General features: G+C 25.2%; 1 protein-coding gene across 2 annotated transcripts; it reads left to right on the forward strand.

The window, feature by feature from the left end:
* The first annotated feature begins 374 nt into the window (after window positions 1-374).
* LOC126858996 (dnaJ homolog subfamily C member 5-like) lies at window positions 375-16,089 on the forward strand. Of its 2 annotated transcripts, XM_050609808.1 has the most exons (7): window positions 380-639; window positions 1,318-1,456; window positions 1,973-2,125; window positions 2,486-2,617; window positions 4,809-4,862; window positions 7,465-7,642; window positions 9,845-16,089. In XM_050609808.1, exons 1-7 carry the CDS (start codon window positions 620-622, stop codon window positions 9,910-9,912), a joined length of 744 nt encoding a protein of 247 aa, XP_050465765.1. In that variant the 5' UTR covers window positions 380-619; the 3' UTR covers window positions 9,913-16,089. The 2 variants fall into 2 exon arrangements, with proteins under 2 accessions (XP_050465766.1, XP_050465765.1); XM_050609809.1 differs by lacking the exon at window positions 4,809-4,862 and having other exon boundaries at window positions 375-639.
* Window positions 16,090-16,160: the final 71 nt, after the last annotated feature.

The raw sequence follows: 16,160 nt of genomic DNA on the forward strand, positions 1-16,160 counted from the left end.
CCATAAGTATAAGAAAATTGATTGGTTCATTTCGTTAAGCATATGTTTGTGGACCGATCAATTTCCTTAAGCGGGGAACACACACTTTTCCATAAGCGCATAACCATAAGTATAAGAAAATTGATTGGTTCATTTTCTTATGCATACATTTGTGGACCAATCAATTTCTTTACGTTTATGGGTATGCGCTTATGCAAAAGTATGTGCTTCCCGCTTTATACTTACGGTTATGCGCTTATGCAAAAGTGTGTATTCCCCTCTTTAAGAACAAGTTCCGACTATGAATACGGCCCTTCATCTTCGTACTCCGCGCCCAAAAATGTATATATCTTGTGCTCCATCCAGATATTTTTTACATCCATGGTCGAAATCTTCTCAGCGCTGCTCAGCGCCGTTTTGGCGCATATGCGTTGATCAGGGAAACTAAAATATTGAATCGTAACTTTCGTGGTTTCGTGTGATGTTGATGATGATGCTCTGAAACACCTCTGCTAAAAAGAATGCGCGTATTTTCGTACGATACATACAAAAGATGTTCGTATAGTATTGTTCCGTGAAATTTAGTGGGAATAAGTTCTAACGTTTAGATAATTGAAATCGAAAAACTTGTATATTCGCCATGGATAGAAGAAAAATGTCGTAAGTGAAGAATATCCCGCGACATTAAAGACGCCCAATGCTATATGTGATGGCTGCTTATATATCTTATCTTAGCTTTTATCGCCACGTTTGCCTTGTTAAGTTATTCGATTCGTTGATTACTGATACACTTGTTTCTTTCGAAAATGAATTATAAACAGTCTCGATGAAAGTCGAACGATCTTTAACTTTTTTCGTTTTACTTTACCGGTTGTCACCTATTTACATCAAAAATAGAAATTTTATAAATGAAATACTATACATTAAAGTTTATTGCAAATGTCCGAAAACATGCGACATATAGAGAAATAATATGCTTTTATAAATTTCTAGTTGATAATTAATTCATAGGTTATTATAATCTTGATCAAGTATGTATAATCTATATGTATAATTTTTTCACTTTTTGTTATCTTTCTTTTTACACTTATACTCTTTCTTTATTCATAATCGAAATAATATCAAGATTATACCTTTAATAATAAAGGACAAAATAATCTTTGACAATAATTTGAAATAATTTACACAAATTTTTCCAAAGTATTAACAATATAAGCTAATATTATATAACCTAACTAATTAGCAATCGATAGATAGGTTAAAATCTTTAAAAAAGATATGTAAAATTTACAATTAAAACAAAATTTATTTAATATTTGTTTATTTTTTTGTTTATAGTACAGCAGGGGATTCCCTCTATCAGATTTTGGAAATTCCAAAAACTGCCACTTCAGAGGATATTAAAAAGACGTATAGAAGATTGGCTCTGAAATATCATCCAGATAAAAATCCTAATAATCCTGAAGCAGCTGAAAAGGTCTTTTAATTATAATTTTAATTTGTATATATCCAATCTAAATATTTTTAATAACTATATAATTTTTGGATGTATATATATATATATATATATATATATATATATATATATATATATATATATATATATATAAAATATTGTATTCTTTGATAGATTTAAATTATAAATAAAATAGTCAATATATATTGTATCGATACAATATATACTGAAATAAAAAAAAATTACGTAATATATTTTATTAATCTTTAAAATTAATATAAATTGCTTCTCAAAACTATTTATATATATATATGTATATGTATATAAATAGTTTTGAGAAGCAATTTATATTAATTTAAAGATTAATAAAATATATTATTACTTTTTTTTTTTTTCTGTGTGTATATATTGTATCGATACAATATATATTGACTATTTTTATTTATAATTTAAATCTATCAAACAATATAATATTTTATATGTTTTTATATATTTATTTATATACTACAATATTATAATTAAATTATATATTTACAGTTTAAAGAAATAAACAGAGCGCATGCTATACTGACAGATCTAACAAAACGGAACATATATGATAATTATGGATCTTTGGGTCTATATGTTGCGGAACAATTTGGAGAAGAAAATGTTAATGCTTACTTTGTTGTCACTTCTGGATGGTGTAAGGTAAGAGTAAGGATTAATTTTAGATTAATGTTTCTTATTGACATGATCTAATATATTTTTTGCTTATAATTTCTAAAATATGAGAGTATTTGTCAAATATTTATATATATGTGATTTATGTTTTTATATATGATTTATTTTTAAATAAATGCTCTATAAATCACATATTTTATGTATAAAATATATCATGTTAAATAACTATAAGATAATGTTATTGCTTCAACTATTTTCAAAAATCTATAATTTTATAATTGCATTAAATTATATTTTTGTGGTTTAGAATAATGATTAGAAATCGGAATAGTAATAAAATAAATATTTTAACATTTTGTTACAGGCATATATCTTATTTGTTTTCAGGCACTGTTCATGTTTTGTGGACTAATTACCGCTTGTTACTGTTGTTGCTGTTGTTGCTGCTGTTGCAATTTCTGTTGCGGTAAATGTAAACCGACACCCCCTGAAGATAGTGGTGCATACCATAATTTACAGGTAAAAAAACTAATATCATTTTAATTATTCTTTTGTAATAGGGTTTATATAAACTTTAAAGCTAGATAGATATAAGAAGAAACAAATTATATTCCATGATAAAGATATAATAGCAAAAAAAAATTTAATTAACACAAAATATAAATACAAAAATTTAATTAACACAAAATATAAATTCAATGAGAAAATTCTTATTTATTTGTATATATTATCATACCAAGCCGACTAAAGAACTCTCCATTTCTTTCTTTATTTTTGTCATTTTTCGACATATTTATCATTGATTTATTAACTATTATCATTGATATTTTAACTATTATTTTTTTAATTAAAATTATAGTTTGGAAAGTATAAGTTTTTTATCAGCAGAAATACAATGTCCTTAATAAAAATGTCCTAAAAATTGTTATTTTTAACGATATTATTTTCTCTATAAATGAAAAGAATTTGATATAATTATATGCAAATTATGCAATTAGTTGCATATTGCATCCTTATTTTCTTCATGTACATCTAGGTACTACATTTTTTTACATATTTTTTTTTGATATTATTTTTATTTTGTTTTATCGTGTAAAAAAAAATGTATAAAGGAAAAACGAGATATAATATTTTCTACATACATTTTTATATAACCTATTAAAATTTAATCCAAAATTTGTTTTCATACAATGCATGTAATATTAAAAGAACGAATTTTATAATCAGTTAACACATTGCTTAGAAGTGCATGATCTATGCTGTATGACGATACAAGCAATTATTTTCGTTAATTTATATAAAAGAGGTCAAAAAAAATATGCAATAGATCTCGAGCATGATGTGTGATTGGATTTATTACACACACACTACACACAATATGCATATATATATATATATATATATATATATATATATATATATATATATATATATATATGCATATATGTGTGTACACACACACACACACACACACACACACACACACACACACTTCTTAAATCCTTTACTTGAAACATGTACTGAAAATGTTTCAAATATCGTACTGTTAATGTCTAAAGTTTTTTATCGATTTTATACTGATATTTCGAGCATAAGTTTAATTTTCTATCTTGGATAAAATAGAGCCATATAATGCAATCTCATTTTCATATCTCTACTTATTGATAATCAGAATTAAATGTCTTCAAAAATAATTAAACATTAAAATTCAATTACAGGATTAAGCATTGATCATCAACACATAATTGATTATCAACACATTTTATCGTATTGGAATCTTATATTAACAATTGCTCTAAAACAAAATCTCCTAATGTGTCGTTGTTAAAATAAATCAAGTATTTGTGTAATCTCATCTTTAATCCTAATATCTTTATAATTGACAAAATAATGTATTTTTTAATATATATATATATTTTTTTTTCTTTTTTTATGTGCGTATATATACATTATAACGATATAAATTTTCTAATATTATTAATTATTCTTTATCTCTATACATGTTTCTAATTACACATAATACACACACAGTTAAGTTTGAAAAATATATATTCTTGTTCTTTTACATTGATGCAAATTTCCAAAATAAAGTTGGAAAACGTATCAGTGAGAAAAGAATATTTTAGATATCTAATTGCGAAGACAAGTGATTCAAGGAGCTCATGCAATTTAAATATGATCGACGTATGCATAAATGTTTGTATCCATCTTGAAATTGCAAGTACTATCTGTTGTTCTTTTTGATCCGGCACTATAAATGCTTTGTATTGGCTTGGCACAACTTTCAATGTTTTTAGTTATGAATATTTAGTTTAATATTACACAAACACATACATATAAATAATTTTAACATCGTTTCTAATGTATTTGTATCACCAAAATAAGAATTGTTTAATACATTGCATGAAACGAAACAAAATTTAAGTATTTTTCTTAAATATTTTTTTTGCAGTATATGCAACATGTATAAGTATACATAATTTTAATTATAATTATTAATTTTTATTTAATTTGTTTTTTTAAACAAAATTATCTATCTATTCTACAAGTTCTTATATAGACATAGCTCGCTATATTTATTATTTGCGTGAAATGATTGTAAATAACAAATGCATAAAACTTTTATCATTGTGCACGCCAAGTTATATTATGTTTTATAGGAAAGCGTACATAGTTTAGTCGTTTTGTTTATGTTATTATTGTATTATAGCGGAACCCGAATCCAGAGGCTGTTGTGACAAATCAACCGAGAGGTTTTGGCAAGGTAAGTTTTTTTAATGCTCGGAATTTTAATTTTTTTTTCTTTTCTTTTGCTACATAATTAATCATAAATATTAATGCCTTTTATTTTTGTTCTCGTTAAAATATTATATTGGAATGACTTTACACGCAATATACACATAAGTAGTTCTTGTACTATATATTTTATTGTAATATTCGCGCACTATTTTCCCTCCGTGAGCAATGTGAAAGGTAAATTATTACAGCTCCCATACACTTCTGTGCAACGTATTGCATGATATACTTGTAATTATTAGAAATTCTTTAAAGATTCACTATTATTAAGTTTCATATAGAAGAACATATAAAATTTTGTACTATTTACATCGTAGTTATTAAAATATTAAATTGTTTTTAATTTCTGTATTGCAACTATATGGTTCTCATGAAAAGTTATATAGTATTCATTTATTTTTTCTATAAAATACCGATGAGTTACTATGACTTCTATTATTTCAATAATATAATTCTTAACATTTAAAATAAACATATTAAATTATGCATTATTTATGGAAAAATGAGAAGAGGCGTTGCAAACATATTGGAAAATAATTTAACAATTTATTTTTATTTTAATTATGCACAATTTTAATTATTACAAGTACCAAATTAATTGCGTCTGAATCGGCAAGTTTAAAACAAATATGGTTGCTTTATGCATTTATATTGCTTAACTTTTATCATTTTTTCTGCTGGTATAAGCTTTAATTAAATTTTATATATTCAATGTGTTTTATATATTCACTTTATCATATAAAATATTTACATATTTATTTATTATAAAATTCATCTTTCTTTTACACATTATGTTTTTGTGTATCAGCAAACCAAATTAATGAAGGATAAATATTGTTTAAATTACAAAAGAAAAAAATAAAATAGACATAAATTATTAAAGTTGACTTGGTATGAACATAAAAATTAAATAAAGATATTACAGATATAATGAATGCGGTGCGTGCGGTAGGCGTGCGTAGCGTGCGTGCGTGGCGTAGGTGTGTGGTGTGTGGTGGTGTGTGTGTGTGTGTGTGTGGTGATGTGTGTGTGTGTGTGTGTGTGTGTGTGTGTGTGTGTGTGTGTGTGTGTGTGTACATACACACAATATATACGGATGGGATTATTGTATGAAAATATAATACCCGAGAAAATAAAATTAAAACGTAAGAGAACACATACATGCATATATAAGGTGATTTAAAAGATTACTGACAAACTTCGAAAACGTATAGAAGAGTCGGATCTAGCATCTTTCGAGTAGGATCTTATATTATGTTCTCCTGAAGTAATCCTGAGTCAGTACAAGCCTTTGAATTTAAGGAACTACATTGTGAACATAATTAAACTTTGTAATATTGTATAATATTATTGTATTCATGTAACCTTTGATTAATTATTAAACTGTGTACAATAAAAATTTTGTAAAATTAAAATTATTTTTCTTATTGGTATATTATCCACAATGTAATTTCTTACATTCAAAGGCTTGTACCGACTCAGGATTACATCGGAAAACATGGGTTTCTATTCGAATGTTGCTATATTCTGATCTCTCTATACTCTTCTGAAATTTGTCTTCTGAGTCACTCTATAGATAAGATATTTCTGAGGATATAACTAGTGCTGATTCTACATGAAAAAATAAGTCTAAAAATGTAGAATAATATTTATTCATATAAGACCTTCAAATAAAATTAATTGTACAAAAACAAAATCAGAACAAATACATGAAAAGTGTTGTAGAAAAGTTTTCTACATTTTTTACTCATTCTTGCGTGTAGAAATATTACCTTTCTGATTTTATCATCATTTACAGGATATCATACACACGCGCATATACATATATGTGCGTGCGTGCGAGCGTGTCCTTTATGTGCGCGCGCGCGCGCGTGTGTGTGTGTGTGTGTGTGTGTGTGTGTGTGTACTTTTGGGTTGTCTCTTCTCGCTGCGCGCTTATAGTCGCGCGAATTGGTCGATGTTTTTTAATTAATTTCTTAATAATTATTACAAAAATCGCAAAATGGTAAAGGGCTTTTCTCTTCGGTTTCATCTGTTCTACCTGCACACGAGAGGTGATACGGTCAATATCAGACATTTTGTACATAAAAAGTTTTATTATTACGATCAAGATGTCTAAATATTTAAATATCTGAAATATTTAATTATTTATTAGTGCAGAAAATATTTTATATTACAGCATTTAGGATTTTAAGGTATAATATGTATAGATCCACACACACATCTGTATACCATAAGCGAATCTTTTATCAAGGAGAAAGAGGAAAAGATAGCTTGTTTCTATTATTTTATTATAATTTTTATTATTTTATATTTATATTTTTTATTATTACTTTTATTATATTCGGTATTCTTAAACCGCTAAAAAATATATATATATAATTGTGTGTAAAAGGAAAAAAATAGTAATTATTTATTATTAAAATATTATACAATATATAATAAATTTCTGCAGAAATGTATAAAATATATTTTATACATTTCTTTTATATTTTAATTATTTTCATGGATAAATGGCTTAACAAGAGATATTATATGCATTTTTCAATAATTAAAATATGCATTCACAGGAAGATGAGAGCGATGATGATGCTGTGACAGCTCAACCTCAAAGTGCATCTCAAAATACATCCAACATACAACAACCTATATTTGCCATGCCTGCACCAGGATCAGCGGCACCAACGTCAACAGTTAATGAAAGCACGAATCTAAACAGCGGCGGTGAACGTGTGATTTATACCACTGGTATTACGAGTTCTTGAACGTAGAAAGTACAATACATATTATGAATTGTTGCCTTCTATACATTGCCATTAATTATTCAATCTAAGAATGTTTGCTTTTTTCTTTTTGTCCATTCTTTTTGTTAATTATGATATATTTTATATTCTTTCATATTGATGACGATTTTAGCACATCGAAAAAGACTATACTAAAATAATTTTCTTGTACAATTGTTGTTAAGATGATTATTTTTCAAAAATCTTACAGGATAAAATCTTACAGGACATTAAATATAAAGGAGATTTATTTTGTATAAAATTATATATAAAAACCTGATCGTGATCTCACAAATTCCTTTTTAACGATAGTGCAAAATTTTAATGGTATTCTTTTTCAATTTTCTTTGCTAAACTTTTTAGTAGTTCTTTTTTTATTAAAACAAACTTGTCCACTGATTTATCATTTTTAAGTTATTAAAAGTGCATTAATAAAGTAAAACATTTTTCCATTAAAACAGTTTTAGATCAAGTGCTGTTCTTAATATTAAAAAAAGATAATTCGACGTAAGAGTCCCTAATAATAAATATCTTAATGCTAAAGAAATGGACTAATTGATCCAAGAGTCAGGCGCGGTAGACGAGGCGCAGAGATTATCTCATCAGTTCAAACTGAATAAAGAAAAAAAAATTTAAGGATAATCTCTATGCCTCGTCTACTGCGTCTGGCTCTCAATTAAGCTATTCCTCTAGCATCAAAATATTATAAAAAATATTATTAAAATAAAAGGACGCGAATATTTTATTTCTGTAGAAAATAATAATTTTTCAAAAGAACTTTATGTTCACGAGTTTATCGCGATATCTTGTATAATTTATGTAGCAAACAATAACACATATATGAATATATATATGTTGTAAATAAGGATTTATTTTTATCACAGAAATCACAGGATTCTATACATTAATATGTGCTTACATACATATACTTATATACTAAAAAAAGGGAACATATTTTAATAAGTTAATGAAATTCGTAATCTCATATTTTACAATTTTTTTATCATTTACGCATATGCGTGCATATATGTAAGAAAGAAAGAGAGACAGAGCGCGCGAGAGTACATGTGTCTATATTTATGTGGTGAATGTGCGTGTGCGCGCAAGTAATACAATTTTTGTGCTATTGTCATCGTTCCTCTTTGCATTTTAACTCAACAATTCAAATCTTACAATATTACATTTTATTATTTGTGTACAATTTTTAATTATGATTATACTTATGTGTTGTTAATTTTGTTGTTGTTATTTTTAGTCTTTTATTTTAATTTTTAGTATTTCTTTGTTTTGTTCTTGTTTTTACACTTTAATGAAATTTTTACACACCTGCTTTTATTTATAATGTATCTTTGAAGTTATATATGTATGTACCTTTGAAGTTTTTTTTTAAATGAAATGGACTAACGAAGCAAGTTTGTGATAAGTCGAAAATTTAAATTGCAGATTTTATAATAATGCATATGTGTGAAATAAGTAGAAATCAAATATTATTACAACTGTTATTGCTTTTGATAATATCTGATGAATCTACATCTAAATTTGTATTGAAATACAATATTTGATAACAGGAACGCAAATTAATTACTAAAAAAAATTTTTAAATTTGTTGTACATTTTAAATTTATATTTATATGCGTATTCTAAACTTCCTCGCAAACATTACATGAATATATTTCTCTTCCTCTGCATTTTTCATATAAATTATCTTTTTTATTTTATTTTCATTTTTTTAGCTATAAAACTTTATCTCAAAAGATATTGCATTTGTAATATATATTTCGTTAAAGTTATTTAATTATAATTTTGTTTATTTTTTTTTATTAAAAGATTACAGTATACTTTACATATATATTGTGTGTGTAAATATATATATATATATATATATATATATATATATATATATATATATATATATAACTTCACACATTTATAAAATATTTAATGCAATTTCGCGAATTATCAGTTAATAATATGAATAATACGAATTAATAATAATACAGATTGCGATACATGCATTTCTATTTACGAAAATATCATGTGTTATATCTGATTATCTAATGTTTAAGAATTTTATAAATTTGTTTTGCAAAGAAGTATACTGACAATAATAAAATAAATAAGTAGCGCTCGAATGAGATTTTATGACTAATATGATATTTCAATGTAGCGGCTGCTACAAACCCATTTATAGGAGCCAATGCAGCTACAACTGACACCGGACCATCCAGATGGTAGACTCAACATTATGGAAAATTATCACACGAACATTCAATTTATATTTTTAGCGCCGGATCTTTACAATAGCTTATTAATATAGATTATAAGTTCATTGTTTTGATAAAATATGCTGCAATTTGTTTAATATAATGACTCTTTTTTTCTCTATTTCTTTTTTTCTTGTACGTAAAATTTTTTAATCCTTTCTAATTCTTATTTTTTTGTTGTATTTTATATTATATATGTATATATATGCGTGTATGTATGTGTGTGTTGAGTATGTATTTATGTGTCTGTGTGTATGTGTATATTGTATTATATATATATATAACACACACACACACACACACACATATATATATATATATATATATATATATATATATATATATATATAAGATATCTCGCAAGAAGTTGTCATCTTATTTTATCTTTTAAACTAAAAGAGATAGACCATAACAAATATATATCAAATTAAATGGTTCAAACTCAATTATATTGTGAGCATAGTAGTTTCTTCCAAAAGCTATCTGTGTTAACGAACGGGAGGTATGCATAACTTTTTTATAATGTGAATATTTGGATAGGAAAAAAGTTGTAGCGCTGCTTGAAACGAATACAACGATGTATGATATACTGTAAATATTTTACATATTATACCAATTTTATCAACTTGAAATATCGTGGGTGATGTTTACTTTTTTATTTTCAGTCCTGCGATATAGCCAACTACTGATTGAATATTATGATCAAATGAAAACATACATATGTCAATCTTATCTTTAATACATGAATCAGAAGTTGGCCATATCACAAAGCAGAAAGGTAGACATCGCCTGCCATATTTCAAATCAATAAATGTTGTATAATATGTAAAATATTTACATTATCATACATCGTTGTATTTATTTCAAACAACGTTACAACTTTTTTCATAAAAATATTCACATTATTAAAAAAAAATTATGCATACGTCTCCGTTCGTTAACAGCTTTTGGAAGCAACCACTATATACAATAGAGTTCAGTTTGGACCATTTAATTTGATATAAATTTGTTATGATCTATCTCTTTTAGTTTAAAAGATAAAAGAGAATAGTCGCTTTTGCTATGTACACACACACGCGCGCGCGCGCGTACACACACGTATACATACTGACATACTCTATGAGTAATTATTAGATTATATTTATTCAAATGGTCTTGAATTAAGTATATACATATTATCTATAGCGCGATTTTCCATTAAGAAAACAATATTTTACACACGTTTTTAAACACGTATAGAAGTATATTTTATGTTTGAATTTTTCAAACTTATAAAGTATTTTGTTTTTTTTTAACATTTTTTTAAATAGAATCTTTAAAAGATTAACGCATATATACGTGAAAAAAATGAAGTAAGATATGGAACCTTGATAAAAGAAATATATAAATTCTTATATTACCGAGAAATTACTCAATCGAAAACATGAGATCATCTGTTTTATTTCTTTAGAATATATTAACACAAGTTAAAATTATTAGTATTATTAGTATTTTAATCTAAACATTCGTTTTAAATCAACTTTTTAAGTAAACATATAATAATTTCAGTATAATAAGTGTGCAGAGAGAATATAAGTAGGAAATATGAAAGTATCTCAATAGTAAGAAAGTATTATATCATTTAATGAATTTCAAGTTTGCATTTCTCAATGAAGACTTAATTATTGTAAAGTTGAGCGACATTTAATGTTTTATTTAAATTGTTGGTAAATAGCAAAATCCTATTAGTTTTCACTCAAATTCAGTACATTTTTTTAATTTGTTTTAATTTTTTAAAGAAAAGTTTCGTTAAATATTTTATCTCGATTTTAACAATTGATGTAGTCAATTGATGACCAAGTAACAAAGTGACATCAAATGACGTTTTAATAACATATTGACGTTAGAAATGACAAATGACATTTGATATACATGTGTGTCAAGATATCAAGATTAAACATTTTAATAACATCTTATTGACAATGTCTTATCAAAAACGTCATTAAAATTACTAAGACGTCACCTTGCTACTTGGATATTTATCATGGTTATAAAGCAATACAGTAACTTGCGTAAAATCCCACGGAAAAAATTCAACCCAAGTTAATCTCTCTCGAATTTTTGCAGAATTGCAATGCACTTTATCATTGTTATTAGCTCTTAATGATAATAAAGAAATCGCAAATTTGCATATAATAATTTTTATAAAAATCTATATAAAAACTTATGTTGCGATATAATAATTTACAAAATAAATATTTTGTGTGTGCTAAATTTCATACTATACATATGTGACATCGAAGAGTGACATATTAGATTATTATCACATTTGAGGATAATAACATCGATCTTAAATTTAATTTAATTTTAAAAATTTATTTTTTGTTTCTTTTATTTATCTCGTTTTATTATCACCTAAAAATCACATTTTTATCTTACATATCGCGATTAGATGATCAATAATTTACCATTTATATAATTTACCATTTTTAACAGGTTTAATTCACGAAGCTTCTTTTTTTGAAAGAAAATATTGAATAACATCGTTCAAGACAAAATGACTTTTTTTAACACGGGAACGGGATTAGCCGTTTCTTATAAGTTTTTGAACGCTACGAATTCGATTTCGAAATTATTCCATCACGTCAGAATTCTGAGAAATTTGCAATTGAAGTTGCAAAAAAGAGCTGTTTTCACGAACTTTGTCATATTATAACTATAATGTGACGTGCTGGAGAAGTTTTATTACAATCAAAATAAAGTATATTGTTAGTTCGACCCTCAAAAGGAATTTTTGATGTTGCTTACGATTAATAAGATATCCATAATTAAATATAGAATATATTGCAGAAGTTAACTGTGACTTTTAGGTCATTGACGATTTACCAAATAGTTTTCAATTATGTTTATTTAAAATTAAATTTTTTAAATTGCTGAATACAAATTTAATCAAAATTCTCAAATTCAAAACGGTGAACTTTATATGGCGAATGTGTCAAAACTTAAATTATTGATATTATAATATTGAGTCTGTCATATTGAATCCATTTTGAATTTGACAATTTTGACATTGGATTTGTATTCAGTGATCTAAAAAACTCTTAAGTTTAAATAAACATAATTGAAAGCTATTTGGTAAATTGTCAATGATCTAACGATAAGTGTCACAGCTAACTTTTACAGTACAACCTATATATAATCATGGATATTTTATTAATCATAACTGACATCAAAAATTCCTTTTGAGGGTTGAAAGTCCTAACAACATACTTTATTTTGATTGCAATAAAATTTCTCCAGCACGTCATATTGCAGATATAATATGATATAGTTTGTGAAAATAGCCCTTTTTTACAACTTTAAATACAAATTTTTCAAAATTCTGACGTGATGGAGCAATTTCAAAACCGGATTCAGAGTCCAAAAACCTATAAGAAACGATTTAGTCCCGTTCCGGTGTTTTTTTCTTTATTGAACTATGTAATCAAACTGGTAAAACATCAAGAATAGAAAAATATAAATATTTTGGCAAACGAATTTACACATTTTTTAAAATATTTTATTTATACTTTAATTATTACACATATTTAATGAATATATTAAGAATTACAATTTCTAAATATATATTTACAGAATGTTTTGTTTAAGTCATTTATTCCAATAATTTAATATTTAATACTACTAGTCAAAAGTTGACAAAGCTGTTAAAATATATATATATATATATATATATATATATATATATATATATATATATATAGGTCATATTATTATTGTTGGAAACAGTTTTGCTCTTAGAATGACTTGGAGTTGTATATTTTGTCGGCCATACACGTATTGACTATTATACGAATATGAGAGAGTATTAGAACGCCTTTTAGTGTGATGTGTGTATTTCATAATATTGTTTAGATTTATCTCCCTCCACTCTAATATTTTATAAAAAGTATAATTTCATGTGTATCAATGACGTACCTCTGTGTATGGATGTATGGATGTATATCGATTAATTTGAACATTTACGCTGCATCGATTAAATGATGCACACAGCATGCCTACGATAAGATTTCTTTAATTATAGATATTTATCTGTATTATTCAAATTATTATGTAAATGACAAATATATTGTCAATCTGCAAGAACATTTTCAGGACTTTTAACAATATAAACGCATATGTAAATTTATATTGTAACGTAAATGTGTGAGAGATAAAGATTGAACGTAATATGAAAAAGCCGCCTGAATTTTTATAGAACATACATAGATGTCTGCGAAATAGTTTTTGGAGTTTATTCAAATCTAAACCATAAGTCTCTCGGTTCTTCATATCGAATTATGATATTGGAAGTGAAAAATATATTAAAAAATCACAGAAAATTCTTTTTTTTTATTATTCTGCATTGGCGAATATAGATTCAATATATTTTTACATTTTTACATTCGTACATGTCGTACATCTCCAGTAAAAATAAACTTTACGATAATTGATTGAGATTTGCAGCTATTTTTATTAATCTATGAACGAACAGAATGAGGATTTTCGGCATTTTGTTTATTTATTTTGTTTTATTTATTTTTAGATTGTATAAAATATGATAGTATATTAAAAAATAATTTATCTTAATGTATATAGGGCGAGAAGAACATTCAGATGATTTCTCGCTTTTGAATTTTCCAACGTAATAATTTGAATAATCCAACGAAATTATTAGTGAAGAAAATCAAGAACTCTGAAAAATAATATTTATTTTGAGATAAAGCGTGCAGATTTTATATATATTGAATAATTATAATTATTTTATACAATTAGTTTATTCAAATTTTTTAGATTGTAAAACGATACTTTTTAATTAAATTTTATTTATTCTCAATAAATGTACATTTATTTAGTTATCTATTTACTCATTTAACAATTTATTTATCTGTGTGTCGCGCGCGCGATTAATATCTTTATATCATTTTCATAAATATAGAACAAAGTAAAATTTTTTAGGGAACAAAGTAAAATAAATTATTATATTATTGAGATTATTAAAAAAGAAGAGTAGATAGTTTAAATTCTTGCACATTATTTTATCGATGTGTAATTACACTTTGTATCATCAGAATTATAAGATACAAGAATTTAACACAGAGAGATTATTCTTTATTTTATTGTTTTGTATACTTGTTACGTAAAGCTTTAAAAAAAAATTTAAACGAACAAAAACTCGATTACGAGATATTTAACTCTTTCATACACATTTCACGATTTTCGAAATTTACACGCTAATCAATAAATATTTAAAAATATTATATATGTATTCACTATATTATGAGAGAATTCAGAATGTTAAATATCTATACGCGCAGTTAATGTTAAATATTTATATGCGTTTATTCAGTTGCCTATTTAAATATTTTTAATGACTCGCGTAATATTCTACATATTATATAGATGTATGTAATTATGTTTATTATATATAAAGTACTTATATATACATATTTAATGTTCCAGAAATATACTATGTTCACATGATTGGATATACATACAAATAACTGATAAAATGTTGTACTTAAGGTAGTTGTCTCGCGACAGTACAATCCAAAATTTTATTCTTTGAATCAACATTAAAACATTTGACGGTATACCTACGATTACTATAAAAAATTTTGTACAAACATTCTGTACACTATTGCGAAATCAATTGAAAATTGTCTACAACGTTCGCGAGCATCATCTGTCATTGTTTAATTTTCGGTGAATAACAAAGATGAAATGAAAACTTTTTATTATTGTATTTCTAAAATTAAACGGTCAATAATTTTGATTTTTTAATAGAATTTCTAAAATGTCTTTCTATTTTGTATTATAATAATTTTTTATCACTTGTTATTTTTTCTAATTATTAAAATTCAAAATACAAGATTGTCGTACGTTTGTGTATGCGACATGTAAAAAAAGTGCAATTTTTGATAACGATTATATCGCGTTCGGAACGATCAATTGCTTTTAAATTGTACAAATGTGTATAGATATCATATTTATGACGTATAGTTAAATTTTCAAATTTTTATTATTTAATTGCGGGACAACTATCTTAAAGGAAACAGTGAATAATTGTAAAGTTAACATTGTACAACACGAAATACTGTAAATAAATTAGATTAAACTATTGAACAAAATATATATATTTTGTATTTTCCCGCTTCTAAATTAGAGATTTAAATTTAAAAAATAACAAAATAAAAAATTTTA

Source organism: Cataglyphis hispanica, chromosome 2, assembly GCF_021464435.1.
Source record: "Cataglyphis hispanica isolate Lineage 1 chromosome 2, ULB_Chis1_1.0, whole genome shotgun sequence".
Lineage (NCBI taxonomy): Eukaryota > Metazoa > Arthropoda > Insecta > Hymenoptera > Formicidae > Cataglyphis > Cataglyphis hispanica.